The sequence below is a fragment of the Phyllopteryx taeniolatus genome, chromosome 14, assembly GCF_024500385.1.
Source record: "Phyllopteryx taeniolatus isolate TA_2022b chromosome 14, UOR_Ptae_1.2, whole genome shotgun sequence".
In the NCBI taxonomy this organism is placed as follows: domain Eukaryota; kingdom Metazoa; phylum Chordata; class Actinopteri; order Syngnathiformes; family Syngnathidae; genus Phyllopteryx; species Phyllopteryx taeniolatus.
In genome coordinates, this window is record NC_084515.1 from 21,899,949 (window position 1) to 21,918,727 (window position 18,779).

The following is an 18,779-nucleotide window of genomic DNA, read 5'->3' on the forward strand; positions in this document are numbered from 1 at the left end:
TATTTCAGACTCTGATTCAGACGAGTGTAGCAGGGCAACCATCAACGAAACTGACGAGCAGGGACTCACCCACATCTGTCTGTCCTGGCCCGCAAGTATCTTCTGTTCCATGTGAGAGGCTGTTCTCACTTGCAGGTCACATACTGTATTTACAAAAAAGAGAGCTGCCTTGAGCTCTGGTAATGTGAACGGGCTAGTTTGTCTTAGCAACTGGCCGAACGAGAAGTAGTAGTCACTGAGGTATTGTGAGGCCAATGTGCTATTTTATGCACGAAGATGTTCAAAATGTTATGGCCTTATGTACAGAATGATGTTTGCTTAGGGTACTTGGGAGTTTTAGCTCTTTTGAATGACCATTTAACTTTGTTGTTGTTTTAGCAGAAACGAAAGATGTGCACTTCTGTTGAATTATTATTTTTTTTATTTTTATTTTTTTAAATAAACCTTTTAAAGGCAAAACTCTGTCCTAAAATTGAACTTTAAGTTTACGTCTACCGAATTTTGACCAGGGAATATTTTGTTTTATTTGATTTGTTTTTGTGCTCTGCCATTGGCTGGCAACCAGTTCAGGGTGTACCCCGCCTCCTGCCCGAAGATAGCTGGGATAGGCTCCAGAAATCCCGCCACCCTAGTGAGGATAAGCGGCTCGGGAAATGAATGGATGGATGGATGGATGTTCTGTATGTGGCCCTTGATAGAAGTTTGGACACCCCTGGTCTAAGTGGTGCTTGTCTGTTTTGAATGCGTCATAATTTATGATTATCTTTTACTGACAAAGGAACCATATAGCAATTACTTTAGGCGTCTATAATTATTGGGGGACCAACTCGGGCACCTGTGTTGTGTTTGCATTGTTAAGGCATTGTTAAAAGTTGCTTGCGTGAAGTGCTTGAGTCATTACATGACTTTTATAGGTGTTAATAGGTGCTGACCTGTGCGATGGCTGGAGAGTGTGTCATCCCCAGTGAGTGACCGCTGAGCTGCTGATGCTGCTGGTGCTGCTGGTGTGGACTGTGCAGCCCACCCAGGTGTGCCTGGCTGTGGAGCGGAGGGCTGACCTGATGAGGTGGGGTGGAGGCTTGCACCACACCGCCAAGGGACAGCCCTCCCTGGTGAGGCAAACTGGGACGTGGCACTGTCCCTCTTGAGGACAGGGCATGGAGCTGGGGATGGATCTGAGCGTGCGGTGGGGGGAGGTGAGGGTGTCCAAGGCCGGGGTTCGAGGGATGGTGGGTGAGGTTTGACGGGTGAGGGTATGGCATGTAAATGCCTGGGTGCTGGGGGGGTGGGAGCGGGTGGGCCAGTGAGCTGGAGGAAGGGTGCTGGCCTGTGTAGACAGATGGCTTGGATGTGAACATGGAGGCGGAGGACGAAGAGGACGATGAGGAAGAGTGGGGCGGCTTCATCTCAGATGGATCGTTGTAACTCTGTAGAATGAAAAAGACAATCACTTTATTGTCATGTCCTGGAGGCATCACAATGTGTATGAATGCGTGTGTGTATGCGTGTGGTATACCTGCGAGACCAGACTGGCCCTGTAGGCAGCCAATTGTTTCAGATACTCCTTCTTCGCGGTCTCTGTCTTCTTCTTATACGCCTTCAGGCACAAACATAACATATCATTTTGACACTACCGTACCACTGCTTACACTCAAACCACTTTATGCATATGCAATTGAACCATTAGGCACACATATACTGTAGTATTGTACAGTTATAGAAGTAGGTGTTTACATGCATATGCGGTGGTACGGTGGATGAGATTTTAGCACATCTGCCTCACACTTCTGAGGACCTGGCTTCAAATCCTGCCTCGCCTGTGTGCAGTTTGCATGTTCTTCCCGTGCATGCGTGAGTTTTCTCCGGGTTCTCGGAGGGTTTCCTCCCACATTCCAAAAATATCCATGGTAGGTTGATTGAAGTCTCTAAATTGCCCGTAGGTGTGAATGTGAGTGCGACTGATTGTTTGTTTATGTGTGCCCTGCGATTGCCCGGTGACCAGTTCAGGGTGTACCCTGACTCTCGCCCAGAGTCAGCTGGGATAGGCTCCAGCACACCCGTGACCCTTGGGAGGGCAACGTAAGGAAAACGGATGGATGGATGGATGGATGCATATGCTCAGAAAATATCCTGTAACTATAAATGATGGTCTCCATGCTGGTCCAATACAGCTGACTTGTCAGGTATGCGTTCTCTGGATCCAGTTATTGTGAATGTAATGTGGAACGCACCTGAAGTTGCACAATTTGGAGTTCAACCGCAATACTTTATTGTTAAAATTTAAAATTTTAAGCACAAGGCTAATCTGCAATGGGAATCCCCTCTGAATTATTACTTTCTCATTGAAGTTATGGCTGTGTGTTTTGTTGTTTTTACATATTAATGTTCCCAGTCGAGGGAATCTTAAAATGCACAATTTATAAGGATTTTATGATGGCAATAGTGTGACCCTTTCCATAATTTGGGAATATTTGTATCAAAATCCGAATAATAATAGGTTAACCAGGAACAGACTGTGTTTGACTGTGTGGCCTTTTCAGTTCCACTGTATTTGCATTCAAACATTTGTATTTTCTTTCTTCTTTCTAAATAAAGACAGACAAATATGAACAACAGCAAAGTTGCTTTTGCAATAAGATTTTGTAAAATCATATTTGTTGCAACATTTAGACTTTGACACTTTCCCGAACTGTGCGGTTGGTAAATGTGCAATAGAAGCAAAATTGATTCACATTAATAATTTAGGAAATGAAGAATGTAGACCAGTTTTAACAGTCTGAATTATGCTGTAAAAAAAAAATCTGTGCCATTTTTTTAAAGTTTACATGCCTCAAGTAATTACGTTTCTGAAGCATGCCTGTTAAGTTATTTGCCAAATAAAAGGCAAGTCCTACCTGGGGTAAACGTTAAATATTTCACTGCTGGAGGTGACTTGTATGCATAGTCTATCACATACCTATGCCAATGCAGTACTAAAAGTGTAATTACAGGAAATATTTGTGCAAGAAAACACTTCTAGGCTATAGTTGGCTAGTTGACTACACATTTACGACTAGGCCCTAACTGAGGGGGCTTTCTTGTACTGCGTGAAAACATATTCTTCCGCCATCTGCAACCTCATAATGTCGTATGTCCATGCCGTTGTAAACCGAAAACCCCATGTAATGTTTTACTACCTGTCCACGACCCACCGAAAATGGTTCCGCGATCCAATTTTGGGTCCCGGCCCAACAGTTGAGAATCACTGGCCTACCCTATATGTGCCCTATGATGCTGGTGACCAGTCCAGGGTGTTTCCACCACCTCTCGCCCCCAAATCAGCTGGGCTAGGCTCTAGCTCACCCGTAACCCTAATGAGGATAAGGGGTATTGAAAATGAATGGATGGATGCTTATGCTTTTTAATTCTTTCACATTCTGATGTCAGCGATGCCACATTAATGCTAAAGCTTGATGGACCATTGATTACAAAAAACTGAAAATAACCAAATCAGACTTGAAAGAAAATCTTCTGTAATAACAACAATACCTGTTTCTGCTCCTCTCCCAGGCCATCCCACATGGAGGCTACAATCTTTGACACCTCTCCAAAGGTGGCGTTGGGGTTCTGGGCCTTAATGTTAGCTTGAGTGTCCCTGAAGAACAAGGCGTAGGCAGACACCGGCTTCACTGGCTCATTGGGGTCCTTTCGCTTCTTCTTCTTTGGCGTCTTGGGTTTCTTGGAGATGTCAAACGCTGCTGGTCGTTTCTCACCTCCATTGCCCTGCTTAAACAAAGGAGGATGATATTAGCAAAGGACGCAGTATAAAGATATGATATACAGTGGGTACGGAAAGTATTCAGACCTCCTTAAATTTTTCATTCTTTTTTATATTCCAGCCATTTGCTAAACTCATTTAAGTTCATTTTTTTCCAGATTAATGGACACAAAGCACCCCATATTGATGCCACGCAGGTACCGGGAGAACATGCAAACTCCACACAGGAGGGGCCGGGATTTAAACCGCGGTCCCCAGAACTGTGAGGGGGATGTGCTAACCATTTGTGTGCAGCCTAACAGCTAAATGCTGCTTCCCCATGTTTGCTTTGGACTGCTCCACTATTTGACCAGAGTCTGTCGATCTCAGAGATCTGGTGATATGGATTTATATTTCATTAGCATTTCTTTCATGTATTCAGGACCTAGACCATCCATCCATCCAGCTATCCATTGTCATTACCGCGTATCCTCACTAGGGTCGCGGGCTGCTGGAGCCTATCCCAGCTATCTTCAGGCGGGAGGCGGGGTACACCCTGAACCGGTCGCAGGGCACATAGAAACAAACAACCAGTCGCACTCACATTCACACCTACGGGCAATTTAGAGTCTTCAAACAACCTATCACGCAAGGATGTGGGAGGAAAGCGGAGTGCCCGGAGAAAACCCACCCAGGCACGGGGAGAACATGCAAACTCCACACAGGCGGGGCCGGGATTTGAACCCCAGTCCCCAGAACTGTGAGGCAGATGTGCTAACCAGTCATCCACCGTGCTGGCAGGACCTAGACCATTTAATGATTTATAGAGCAGTAGCAGAACTTTAAAAATCGATTCTGAAGCTGACTGGGAGCCAGTGTAAAGACTTTAGAATTGGAGTAATATGCTCTGACCTCTTTGTTCTGATCAGAACCCGAGCTGCAGCATTCTGAATGAGCTGCAGCTGTTTAATGCTCTTTGGGGAGTCCTGTCAGAAGACCATTACAATAGTCAAGTCTACTTGAGATAAAAACATGGATGAGCTTCTCCTGTTCTACTTGGCACATGCAAGCCTTCACTCTGGATATGTTCTTCAGATGGTAGAAGGCAGTTTTAGTAATTGATTTGATATGACTGTTGAAAGTCAGGTCGGAATCTATTAGAACACTAAGGTTTTGGACTTGGTCTTAGGTTTTTAAAAAGAGCGACTCCAGGTATTTACTAACAGCAATCCTCTTTGCTTTATTGCCATAAACAATTAACGTAATTTCTTGTGTATAATTTAACAGTAACACCCCCCTTCCCCAAAAAAATGTCAAAAGTCAATGTTGCGCATTACACATAGGTATAGGGGGAAAATGAAAAAAACTTTCCCATTTTATAAATGTATGCCGCCATCTAGAGGTTATTAAAAAGCTGTACACTTTCATTCCAATAGGCCACTGCCACCTAGAGGTTATGAGAAAGGTGTACACTTTCATTCCAATATGCTACAGCCACCTAGAGGTTATGAGAAAGGTGTACACTTTCATTCCAATATGCCACCGCCACCTAGAGGTTATGATAAAGGTGTAGCCTACACTTTCATTGCACTTTCACTACATATGTACATTTGTGTTCATAAGTTTACATACCCTATGAGAATTTGTGAAAATGTTTTTTTTTTTTTTTTTTAATAAATACAACTGATGATTGAACAACAACCATCATTAATTTCTTTACGGTTAAGTTTTTTTAATGATTATTCTTTTCTGAAATGCTTGACAGTTTAATTTGAATCCCATTAAAATAAAATTAAATGTGTTTTGCCTGGCCCTTCATGTTTTCTTGAAAGTATTGTACCCTTCGTACAAATTCTGCTCGGGAAATCAAACACATGACCACAACTGTTTTCTCATTTACTAAATAAAAGTAGGGCTGTGAATTTCAAAATAAGAGCAAGTAAATAAAAGGAAAGTATTACGTGTTAAAATAAAGTGCTTAACTTCAGAATAATTCTTTGAAAAAAACTAACAAAATACAGATAATACTTCATGTTTTGATCATATGGGTAGAAGCAAAATCATGCATTGTAAAAATGCATTATACAGGAGCAGAAGAGTTTTCCAGAATGCCTCCAAATTGAACCTCCTGCCACCCTAGGTAAAACATTCTTGAACCGCCACTGGTGAAGGATAATTTGTGTTTCTCAAGAACCTTTTTTTTATTGTTCCTTGGTGCTTAAATCTTAATTAAACTTGAGAATGAAATGCGACTCGTGTGTGCATACACAACATCGGAACTGTGTATTTGACTCATTACAGCGATTACAGCAAGCAAAGAGCATTGATGACACAGTGCCGGATGCATGCTGTATATACTAAGTACTGCACATGCAATACTGCATTTTTTGTTTCACATCTACTGTTCATCATTTTGTCTTTGCTCATCCTTTGAAGATTTTAACTGCAAGGTGAATCGAAAAAATGTGTTCATCAGAAATTCATAATTGACATTTGAGCAAATAATACTACTGACTATTGTGCAGTGTCACCCCTATCCATAACTTCACATAAGCAGTCACTTTTTAAACACGTGGGAGTGAATTTTTAAAAATGTAATTTTCCACCTTGCCTAAAGTCAATATTACCTTCTCATTTTGTCCATAATACCCAGGGAGAAATGGAGAAAAAAAGAGGGTAAATATTACTCCGCAGAACTGTAACTGCTTAATTTCCCCAGAATATCAGCAATAACACGTTTTTTTTTCAGTATGAGTCACCCAAAAGGGAGGGAGCTGATTTACATTTACTTTCTGTGCAGGGGGAATGAGTGTATTATCTCAAGTGTGCATTTATGCATGCACATGCACACACAAATCTCCCCCCAAAAAAACAGCTGATTTGTGTATTTTACTATATGTGTTTGTTTACCCTGAATCCATCATCGTTGTCGTCCTCATGTGCTGAGCTGGACGGAGATGGCGTAGCTGATTTACTTCCAGGAGGAGATGGAGAATTGTGGGTAACAGAGTTCCCACTGAGTCCCAGCTGGGATTGGTTGATGGTGGACAACTGACTCGCTTGGGTCATGCCTGACGGGTTTTTGGGTCCGAGCGCCGCTTCAATGGGCTGTTGGCTGCTGGTAAACCGAGAATCAGAGTTTACCATCTGCTGCATCTGTGTGAAGATAAGAAGTAAAAAGGGTGCTTAACTGTGGCAAATTTCAAGTTTCGAGTTTGACTTTGTGACGTTTTTAGATTGACTCAGAAAACTATAGTGCACTCCTCTTACTGTCTGAAGTGCTTTAGATCCTCAATCAAAATTCTCTTGAAAGTGCACATAATCAAAATAATTTATAATTCATGATAAAACTTCACAACTGGGGATCAGAATTGTTTGATTATTTTTCGTGGACATGGCACACGTCTGGATGGCAAAATTCATATGGTGCAATCATAACTACACAGTAGAAACATTTAAAATGGCGTAGTCCAGCCCCACCCACTACAATGTTTGAATGCCAAACTAGGGGCTGGTCATGCCCTTGGACAGAGAGCCAATGGAAACAAAAAGTTCAACAAGACACATAAATGACATTGTTGACAAATGCATTTGTAGATTTTTGCTGCACTTTCATGAACTAAACATGAAATATGTCAACAAATAGTGCCGTCTGGTTGAACATGGCCTCTAATGCAGATTCACTATTAGTCTGCAATAATTAAAATTGATAGAAGAAATCAAATTGCCATTTTGTCCGTGTGCGGATTTAACTTTGTGTCTGCGCTCCAAGGCCCTATTCACCTGTTGGTGCCTCAGTCCTTTTTTAACTGCCTTGACTTGTGTACTTCATTTTAGGCGCATTCATCTGTCCAGACTTCTCATACACACACCACGTGGAAGATGTGGCGAAATATGGAAACGCCAAAGAGGTGTGATTCATTGACAACGTAGGCTGTGTGGAAATCAATGCAGCCCTATGGGTCGGCACAAGCCAGTGCAAACTGTAGGTCGGTCCCAAGTCCGGATAAATGCTGAGGGTTGCGTCAGGAAGGGCATCCGGCTTAAAACTTTGCCAAACAAATATGAGCGTTCATCCAAAGAATTCCATACCGGATCGGTCGTGGCCCGGGTTAACGATGTCCGCCACCGGCACCGTCAACCTGCGGGGCGCCGGTGGAAATTCAGCTACTGTGGGTCGAAGTCGAAGAAGAAGAAGAGGTGGAAAGCGAGGAGAGGAAAGCACAGTGCCTAGAACTGAATGTGGGGACTTTGAATGTTGGGACAATGACAGGAAAATCACGGGAGTTGGTTGACATGATGATTAGGAGAAAGGTTGATATATTGTGTGTCCAGGAGAGCAGGTGGAAAGGCAGTAAGGCTAGAAGTTTAGGGGCAGGGTTGAAATGATTTTACCATGGTGTAGATGGGAAGAGAAATGGAGTCGGGGTTATTTTAAAAGAAGAGTTGGCTAAGAATGTCTTGGAGATGAAAAGAATATCAGATCGAGTGATGAGGCTGAAATTTGAAATTGAGGGTGTTATGTATCGAGGCGAAAGGAATACATTGAGATGCGACATAGGGCAAAGGTAGAGGTGGCAAAGGCCAAACATGTATGCCAGGTTGGACACTAAAGAAGGAGAAAAGGATCTATACAGGTTGGCCAGACAGAGGGATAGAGATGGGAAGGATGTGCAGCAGGTTAGGGTGATTAAGAATAGAGATGAAAATATGTTGACTGGTGCCAGTAGTGTGCTAGATAGATGGAAAGAATACTTTGAGGAGTTGATGAATGAGGAAAGAGAGAGTAGAAGAGGCAAGTGTGGAGGACCAGAAAGTACCCAGAGAGGAACTGTGGTACTGCATGCGGAAGTCTGGAGTGACAGATAAGTATGTTAGAATAATACAGGACATGTACGAGGACAGCAGAACAGCGGTGAGGTGTGCTGTAGGTGTGACACAGGAATTTAAGGTGGAGGTGCGACTGGATCGGGGATCAGCCCTGAGCCCCTCCCTGTTTGCAGTGGTGATGGATAGGTTGACAGATGAGGTTAGACTGGAATCTCCGTGGACCATGATGTTTGCAGATGACATTGTGATCTGCAGTGAACGCAGGGAACAGGTGGAGTAACAGATAGAAAGATGGAGGCATGCACTGGAAAGCAGAGGAATGAAGATTAGCCGAAGTAAGAAAATATATGTGCATGAATGAGAGGGGTGGGGGGGGTGGGGAAGAGTGAGGCTACAGGGAGAAGAAATAGAAAGGGTGGAGGACTTTATATACTTGGGGTCAGCCGTCCAGAGCAATGGTGAGTGTGGTCAGGAAGGGAAGAAACGGGTCCAAGCAGGTTGGAACGGGTGGAGGAAGGTGTCAGGTGTGTTATGTGACAGAAGAGTCAAGGATGAAGGACAAAGTTTATAAGACAGTGGTGAGAGAAGGTTGATGGATGTCGTGAGGGAAGACATGAGGGCAGTTAGTGTTCGAGAGGAGGATGCAAGAGACTCGCAGGCTAACGTGGAAAAGGATGACGCACTGTGGTGACCCCAAAAGGGACAAGCCCAAAGGAAAAGAAGAAGGCTGTGTGGAAATCCTGGAACATGTACTTTTCTTGAGACTTCTGAACAACATTGAAATCAGTGTAAAGGATATGGAACTACATTTGAAAGCTGCTTATGTAGCTGATGTACTGTAGTGTTTAGTCGGCCAGTCGGGACGTGCAGGACGGTCCAGCTACACTTCCACTTTGAAGGAGAGCATGCTTTTTAAGTTTTGTATGACATAAATCAAATGAAAGTCATTTAATCAGAATACTGTGCTTATGACCGAATGCATGTTTGGACATCCATCAAAAAAAAAAAAAAAGTGGGTGTGCCTATCGTGCTAGATAAGGGGTCCCCTACCTATTTTATGCCACTGACCAACTGTTATTTCACCTAGACATATTTTGATGGACTGGCATTGAAATCTTGTGGTCACCTTTTTTTTTCTTTGCAAAAACTCCAAAGGCTTGTCCTTTAACGCTGGCCGTTACTTTCATTTACCGCACATAAGATGCTATCTCTCTAGCAACCCCTGCAATGTATATTATATACGGTATACTGTAATATATTGTGTGTAATATACAGAGAATGAGAATTTTATAGAATCTTTAGTTCTGACTCTCTCCATACATTCAATAGCTTTCTGGATGTCTCTTTCACGATATTTTCTCTTTTACAATAACAATTATTTTAAAAATTGTACGTGTGGTGTACATTCTGCACCCAAACTTCAACTGGAATACAATGTTTAACCTTCCCAGGCCACTTGACACACTACAGCCTCTAAATATGCAGAAGACCAGATTTGACAGGGAACCCCCACATTTTATAGCCGTAAATGACAGACTTGAGTGGATGGAAGAATCTGGCCAGACAGAAAAGCGCACAACTGTGCTCCTTTGACCTCTTACGCAGATGAGAGAATATGGCCCCAAGTGAGGAGAGCTCGTCAAAGGTGCCATCAAACACTTCGGATAGGTAAACAACAAGATCATTCAAAAAATCTCATGCATACAATTTCAATCAGGACTCATTTATATGCAATTCAATAACTGATGTAACTAACTGCTGATATGACTTAAAAAAAAAAAGAAAATTAAATGGGAAAACACCCACAAAGTGCAACATATATTGTATGCATAATATAGAACGGCAATATACTGACTGAATAGAAGGACAAGATACTATTGAAGCCACATCAAATGTAGCTCATCGTGACCTCTCAAACAGAAACTAATGACATCTGAGGTAACCATGGCAACAGGCAAAGCAAGTGAGAAAATAAGCTCCATATAAAGTCATTTATTTCATCAGTTAATAGTAATGCGCAGGTACGTCAATATAGTTTTATTACCCTCCAGAGAAGTAGCTATAATTACTCCCCGTGCAATGTATCCCGGTCCTTTATCATTTGTTTGAATGCTATTTACATGGGTTAATACACTTTTACTACCCCACCTGTGTGAAGACAGTCATGTTTTACTGCGCAGTGTTGTCTTTCAAAACAACTGTTTCCCCAGAGACGGTGAATCTAATAATAAATCTTGACAAAAAAGGAATAAAATGTCAGCGTGTCTGAACTCATTTATACAAAATAGACCATTTTCACCACAGCCATTTTGACAATAAATTGAAAGAAGAGTGTTCATAAAAGGTAGTAATGATATTAATCAGTCCACGATAAAGCACTTAATGATGCCGAGACAAATAGGTGGTGGCCTCATAAATTCGTTTGTCACTGTACTTAATAACTGTGCCATAACAATTTAGTATTCTTACGTCATCAGTGCATTAAATTTTCTGCCCATTTCTAAGGAAAGCAAAAGTTATGGTAGCTAACGTCCGGTGGAACCTTGACACCTCATTTCACATATATTCAGATGGCAGTTGCTCGATGCCTACGTTCACAGTTTCCTCTTAGTACGCATCACCTAATAGCGGATGCGGTCTGGTGTGCTGTCCCCCTTGTGGGAACACATTACCAGAACCTGATTACCGGCTGCGGTCTCTGAATGCAGATGTGGCATTTACAATGTAGATGGAACGGCAAGTCTCGGTGGTCTAACAAGGGAGAAGGCGTCATAATGATGCATTTGCGAGCCAAAATGTAGAAAAAAATATTTATAGTGGTTTGGCATTTGGTCGGTTGAGACTCTACCTTTGTCTAAATACCCTTTAACGCTCCATTTAATCCATTTAGATGACTATTTGTTTGTTGTCATTTTGTCAAACATACACAAAATATTATAAACATATAATGTGTACAGGTCCAAATGTACTTGGACAGTGAGAGTTGTTAGGCGTTTGCCTTTATTTACCACCAAAGGGATTTTGAAATGGTGATAAAGGTAACATTGAGAGATTACAGCCATTTCATGTACACTACCTCAGTATTCAGGGGCACACAACAAGTTGTTTGGACCTGACTGTAGATGAAAAATAGATGAAAATGTTTTTTTAACTTTTTTACAAGGCTACCCTTTACCCTGGTTGTCTCAATAAGAAACAGCAGAGCGAAGATTGCTTTGTTTTGGATTCATCACGAAATGTTCGGCGGTCATATGAGAATCTGGTTTTTGTGGGGTTGCGGTACTGTACTGTCTATTTAAAAAAGAAAGATATATGCAGTGTTGCCTTAAGATAGAAGTTTAATTTGTTCCATGACCACAATCATAACTCAAAACACTAGTATTGCAAATCATCTTTACCCACTGAGATTAATGGAAATGCCATTAATACATTTCAGCCTCCGTCCAACAACAAACATTTTTGTAATGTATTTTTAAATAAGAAAAATAGCACTCTATAATATATATAATATTGTACTACACTACATACAGTATTTCGACGGACGTCAGCTGGGATAGGCTCCAGCATCCTGCTAGCCTAACCAGGATAAGCGGTGTTGACAATGGATGGATGGACAACATACAGTAATATAACATATATATACATACATTAATAACAATTAGTGCATCATGATTAATTCATTGATGCTCCTTCTGGTGTGTGTGACTTGGCCACCAGGCGGCAGTACAATACAGTCAGGTTTTACTCAACTACTGTAAGTGACTGAGTAATCAGCAGGAATATTAGTCGTTTTTCGCAGAAGATAAAGAATGTATGCTTGTGCATATTGTTATGTTGACTGTCTACATGTTGCTGCACTGCTTTTTTTTTTTGCTCAAATATACTAATGTGAACGTGAGTGCGACTGGTTGTTTGCTTCTATGTGCCCCGCGATTGGCTGGCGACCAGTTCAGGGTGTACCCCGCCTCCTGCCCGATGATAGCTGGGATAGGCTCCAGCACGCCGGCGACCCGCGTGAGGAGAAGCGGCTCAGAAAATGGGTGGATGGATATTAAAGTGTTATAACACCTCCACAAAGACGATATTCCTTAGCCCGTCTAATAGGTCTATGGCATTTCCCATTATGTGTTAACATTAAGCTAGCAGACTTAAAGGCAAATTTATGTGGTTGTTTTAAATACATAACATGTAATTCTCTTTTTCACGTTTACTTTGACAGTAAACCGTTGAAACAGTTTGAAGGCTCTAACTGAAGATTTGTTCACTATGCAAAACTGCAGCTAACCTGTAAAATGAGCTGAGGTGAGTTCACTGCCACAATACAGCGCTCGTTATTCAATTCAGTTTTGTGCCCAAGTCAACGTAAAAAATTCTGGATGCTCTGTACTCAACCTCAGCTTATTAGGTCATTACAGTATTTTTTTTTTCAACCTGTATGTATGTGCATGTGCGTATCTGTATCCTCGTGGACAAGCAGCGGGCGGGTTTGATTTTATATTTTTAATTAATGTAAAGCGCTTTGTGTTGCATTTTCTTGTATGAAAAGCGCTTACAAATAAAGTTTGATTCATTGATGGATAACTTGAGTCAAAATCTCAAAATGAAATACGATAAAAGAAAAGTGTATTCAATTTGCATGTCATTATCAGAAACATACTGTCACTGATCGATCATTTACTGGAGTAAAGGTTAATGGAGTGCAATGTAAAAAAAATTGTGGGGTTCCATTTTTTTTGTTTCAAAATGTATTTAAATAGATGGGCTGACGAATGAGAGTGACCACGAACTGATCTTTAGGTTGATGGTTTGCTCTTCCTTCTTCTTTCCATGTCTCAAAATGCCCTTGAGCTTCTCCCAATTTGCAGGTCAGAATCTTGCATCGGAGCTCTGCAGTATGTAAGTGTGAATGTGAGGTACAGTAATCATTAAAAATATGTCAAAACCCTTTCAAAGAGCAACTGGGATCTCAATATGGTCTGGCCTACCTTCTTAGTTCTATTGGAAACACACATACAGTACACACAATCTCTATACCACTCTCTCCACCCCGATTAGGCTGAGCCAGGCATAGTTGCTAGGCAACCATAAATCATGGACCGGCAATAAATGTATAGTAATATGGAAATATAAAAGCGAGAACTGAAAGAAAGACGCAAAAAGGAAGAGCCTGAGATAAATAGTCATGGAAAAAAGTTTCAAGCCAATAAAAAAAAATACAAAAAAATTTGCACACTCAAAAGGTGGAACAGATTAGTGCCACTGAAATGCAAATGAATAACGAAAAATGAAAGAAAGAAGAGAAAACATCATCTTGTAACCTAATTTAAGAGTGGGCTGAACTTATTTTACGATTTTAAAAAAAGGGTTGTGAGAAAGGATTTATATCCAGTGCCATTACAACTGTGGAGGCCTACGATTGTAAAACATTCTTTCATGTTGTCACATCACATTTGTAGACATGCAGTATACTAGTCTGTAAGTAAAAGTAATTAAATGGCAAGCTGAGAGAGATTCGGTTGGTATCGACATCGGGCTCATACCAGCCTTATTTCTCGGTATCTAGGAACTCGCAAAGGCTGCCGATACCAGCCACTGATACTTAAGGGAAAAAAATCTGACATTGAGTCAGTCCTCCTTGCCACTAGTTGGCGCTACACTGTGGTGATTTGATACATTGGTGAATCATAATGTGCGTCAAAAAAACGCAACTATTTGTTCACAATTATATGTTACTGGGTTATTTGAAATTGTATATATCAAAAGTACAAGTGGTATCAATATTGGTATCGTATCGGTGAGTATTCAAGAGTGTATTCACGTACTGGTATCGGCCTGAAAAAAAGTCGTATTGAACATCCTTAATATCGTTATTTTGGGGTATTGTGTTAGCTCTGACTATTTTAGCGTACGAGACGTAACAGAACAACAGTCGCTTTTCTATTGCGTTATCCTTGTGCCTCACTCTCCAGGCATGACCAATCAACCCCTGCTTAATAGTTGGATTGAGTAGGTTAATTGACAACTCTAAATTGCCCGTAGGTGTGAATGTGACTGAGAGTGGTTGTTTCTGAATCAGAATTGCTAAATTCTTATCAATTCCCATTCCAAGTGTACTCCTCCTTAACAGAAAGCCATCATTACTTGTACTTCATACCTTTAACTGCAAAAAAAGCAACTCCCACTTCCCATTGTAAATATAAAAAGTTATTTTCTTATTAATGTCATGTTATTGTGGATTTGACCATATTATACTGAGCAGAGAGGCGTGTCCCACTTCTGCTACCCTTCTCCCTATATGACATCACGCACAAAAAAAAACATAAAAAGAGAAACAATTGAAGAGTTAATCATTAAGATGCTCACTATGCCGAAGTCTTATAAGATTTTCTGATATATTAAGGTCTCGGGTGAACATTATTGTGATGAAATATAGAGATGACATACTGTATAATGTACATTGATAAAAGATTCTGCCCTAATGTCCTACTTCTATTTCAGTTTTTGGTACATCTAATATAGAGACTGAGACAGCAGACAGAGACGGAAAGTTTAAGACTGACAGGTGAGAAAGTTTCCTTTTTGCAAAGGATGGGAGAAATCTTTTACAGACCCCCACACATGCCTCAGTTTCAATGACAGCTAAACTTCTTATTTCCCACATCTCACAGTCACAGTGAAAAACACCTATTTCAATTGACTGTCAAATTTAAACTGCATATTGTTAAAATTCAGTATAAACCTTTCTTCCTATGAGGGTAGTTGGTAAGATGATATATTACCCTAAAACTATTTCATTTAGTATTGCAATGGGTACGGAAAGTTTTCAGACCCCCTTAAATTTTTCATTCTTTGTTATATTGCAGCCATTTGCTAAAAACATTTAAGTTTCCCCACATTAATGTACACACAGCACCCCATATTGACAGAAAAAAATTTAATTGTTGAAACTTTTGCAGATTTATTAAAAAAGAAAAAACAAATATCACACAGCCATAAGTATTAAGACCCTTTGTTCAGTATTTAGTAGAAGCCCCCTTTTGAGCTAATACAGCCATGAGTCTTTTTTTCACAACAGGATTTGGGGATCCTCTGCCATTCCTCCTTGCAGATCCTCTCCACTTCTGTCAGGTTGGATGGTGAACGTTGGTGGACAGCCATTTTCAGGTCTTTCCAGCGATGCTCAATTGGGTTTAAGTCAGGGCTATGGCTGGCCATTAGAAAACAGTCACGGAGTTGTTCTGAAGTCACTCCTTTGGTATTTTAGCTGTGTGCTTGGGGTCATTGTCTTTTTTTAAGGTGAACCTTCGGCCCAGTCTGCGGTTCTGAGCACTCTGGAGAAGGTTTTCGTCCAGGATATCCCTGTACTTGGCCGCATTCATTCAGTCGTCCTGTCCCTGCAGCTGAAAAACACCCCCACAGCATGATGCTGCCACCACCATGCTTCACTCTTGGGACTGTATTGGACAGGTGATGAGCAGTGACTGTTTTTTTCCCCACACATGCCACTTAGAATTATGGCCAACAAATTCTATCTTGGTCTCATCAAACCAGAGAATCTTATTTGTCACCATCTTGGAGTCCTTCAGGTGGTTTTTTTAGCCCCAACTGGTGGAGGGCTGCAGTGATGGTCGACTTTCTAGAACGTTCTCCCATCTCCCGACTCCATCTCTGGAGCTCCGCCACAGTGATCTTTGGGTTCTTCTTTACCTCTCTCACCAAGGCTCTTCTCCCCCGGTTACTCAGTTGGGCCGCATGGCCAGCTCTAGGAAGGGTTCTGGTTACCCCAAACGTCTTCCATGTAAGGATTATGGAGGCCACTGTGCTCTTAGGAACCTTAAGTGCAGCAGAAATGTTTTTGTAACCTTGGCCATATCTGTGCCTTGCTACAACTCTGTCTCTGAGTTCTTCAGACAGTTCCTCTGACCTCATGATTCTCATTTGCTCTGACATGCACTGTGAGCTGTAAGGTCTTACACAGACAGGGGTGTGGCTTTCCTAAACAAGTCCATCACTATAATCAAACACAGCTGGACTCCAATGAAATGAAATGGACAGCACCCGAGTTCAATATACGAGTGTTACAGCAAAGGGTCTGAATACTTATGGCTGTGTGATATTTCAGTTTTTCTTTTTTAATAAATCAGCATAAATTTCAACAATTAAGTTTTTTTTCTGTCAATATGGGGTGCTGTGTGTACATTCATGAGGAAAAAAATGAACTTAAATGATTTTAACAAATGGCTGCAATATAACAGAGAGTGAAACATTTAAGGGGGTCTGACAACTTTCCGTTCCCACTGTATATCTTATAAGATATGTTTGAGAAATGTTCCAGCACCCTGTGACCCTAACCAGGATAAGCGGTGATGGAATGGATGGAAGTTTTAAATTAAAACAAAAATGCCATTTGTAAGTGTGAATTATTTTGTCCCACTCACCACAGATAGAGTATTGGTCATGGTTGACCCGTCTGGGCTGAATGTACCCCCATCTTGGCTCAGCATAGGCGCTCCATCCTGACTGGCAGGCATTCCGGCCAGATTCATACCCTGTAGCTGGTAGGGGTGGTGTGACGTTGAGCTGGTGTTGGTATCCAGAGGGGGATAGGGTCCAGTTGAGGAATCGTGGGGCAGATGCGGGGGCATCATGTGGTCTGGCAAAGTAGGGGGAGTGATGGGTGGAATGTTGTAGTCATCATCACCCAAACCTCCCATTGAATAAGACTGAAGATAAGGGAATAGAGCAAATATGAATCCAAATCTTTCCGCTATACATTACAAATAGTTTTACAATCCACTTGTAAAAATATTAAGACATTCCCACAACCACAACCCTCATAAGTTAATTAAGCTGTACTATACATGCCAGTCCTGTAGTAGGCAGTGTAACTATGTAACACAGCATTGAAATTACAAGCACAAAAATCCTTTTTAATGACATAAATGCAAATCATTTTGCCAATAGAGCATAAACAATTCAGGGATCTGCTCATGAATGTCTATTTAGCTGAATACATACAAACCGATGTGGATTTTTTTTTTAAGGTCGATGCTAATTCTGATATTTGGCAGAGGCTTCTCGAACATTTGACTATTTTACAATACATGGTCTTTTAGTATTTATTTAACGTTACAACAGAGAGGAATTTTCAAGTGCAAAATATGCAAAAGATTGAGGCCAAAAATCTGTGCAGTATATAAGCAACATAATGAGTGAAGTTACAGCCAAACCATTATGTATGGGCAGCCGTGGCCCAATGGTTAAGATCATCGCCTGCCACCGGGCGCTTCAGCTGCCCCCTGCTCCAATGTGTTCCGCTAACACGTGTATGTGTTCACTGTGATGGGTAAAATGCAGAGAACAAATTTCGTGTGCATGCATGCATGTTCATTACATTCAAAGGTGATTCTTCTTCTTCTTCTCCTTCTATACACAATGCCTTTGAATCTTCATTTCCATTTCCGGTAGCCGTTTTTACTTTCCTTTCCGGAACAAGGAACAAAGCTACAACAATGGCGATCGTGGAACAGTGTCTGCTAGAACAAATGGACCTAGATGACCAGATGATACGTTTAATTATGCTGCAAAATCGATCAAGATGGCGGCGGCGGCATGTGTAATCAAGGGGAAAGCTGAGTACGTCATTACAACATGTGACTAAAATGGACCAATCACGAGAGATTATCTCCGTGGCATTCTACGTGCAGCATTCTACGCGCGGCCCAATGCGTCGGTCACGTGATACAATGTAGGCGTTGTCGGGAGTATAAAGAGCCCTTGAGCATTAGCCAACGGGACGTAACCTCCGAGTCTGCAGCTCACGAGACTATGTGAACAAAGTCATTGTTATATGCAGTGGATTTTCCTGTTAGGGAAACTCGTCATTTCATGCATACGAGAGTGAGTGTTACCAGCAGGAGATTGATGGCATCGATAGCATGAGACGACTAAGCACAGGTGCGTGCCGCACGGAAGCCCAGCTTGAAGCACTCCAACGCGGACACAGGGGCTACACTCATCGTTGGAGAGCACTCCAGAAATCGGGGAGTTCGAGAAGAATAAAAATCCCACCCGAATGTAAAAGAAAAACAACTTAATATCCAAGTGGACCCAATACGTCCACTTTTTGAGTGTTGTGGCTCTGTACGCAATGAAAAACAGCACTGGCCAGCCAGCCACTGACTGGGTGCGCATTGTATTGTTTACAATGGGA

At 41.6% G+C, this 18,779-nt stretch overlaps 1 protein-coding gene across 6 annotated transcripts in view; it reads right to left on the reverse strand.

Annotated features, from left to right (window-relative positions):
- tox (thymocyte selection-associated high mobility group box) overlaps nt 1-18,779 on the reverse strand; it is an 89,851-nt gene that overhangs the window by 9,640 nt on the left and 61,432 nt on the right. For 5 of the 6 annotated variants that reach the window (XM_061797866.1, XM_061797869.1, XM_061797867.1 and 2 more), the window contains 5 exons: nt 17,005-17,289; nt 6,647-6,892; nt 3,529-3,762; nt 1,517-1,597; nt 933-1,427 (listed from right to left, as the gene is read on the reverse strand). In XM_061797866.1, the coding sequence (XP_061653850.1) occupies nt 933-1,427; nt 1,517-1,597; nt 3,529-3,762; nt 6,647-6,892; nt 17,005-17,289 (1,341 nt within the window). The remainder of the gene's footprint in view (nt 1-932; nt 1,428-1,516; nt 1,598-3,528; nt 3,763-6,646; nt 6,893-17,004; nt 17,290-18,779) is intronic. The other variant, XM_061797870.1, reaches the window with a different exon arrangement.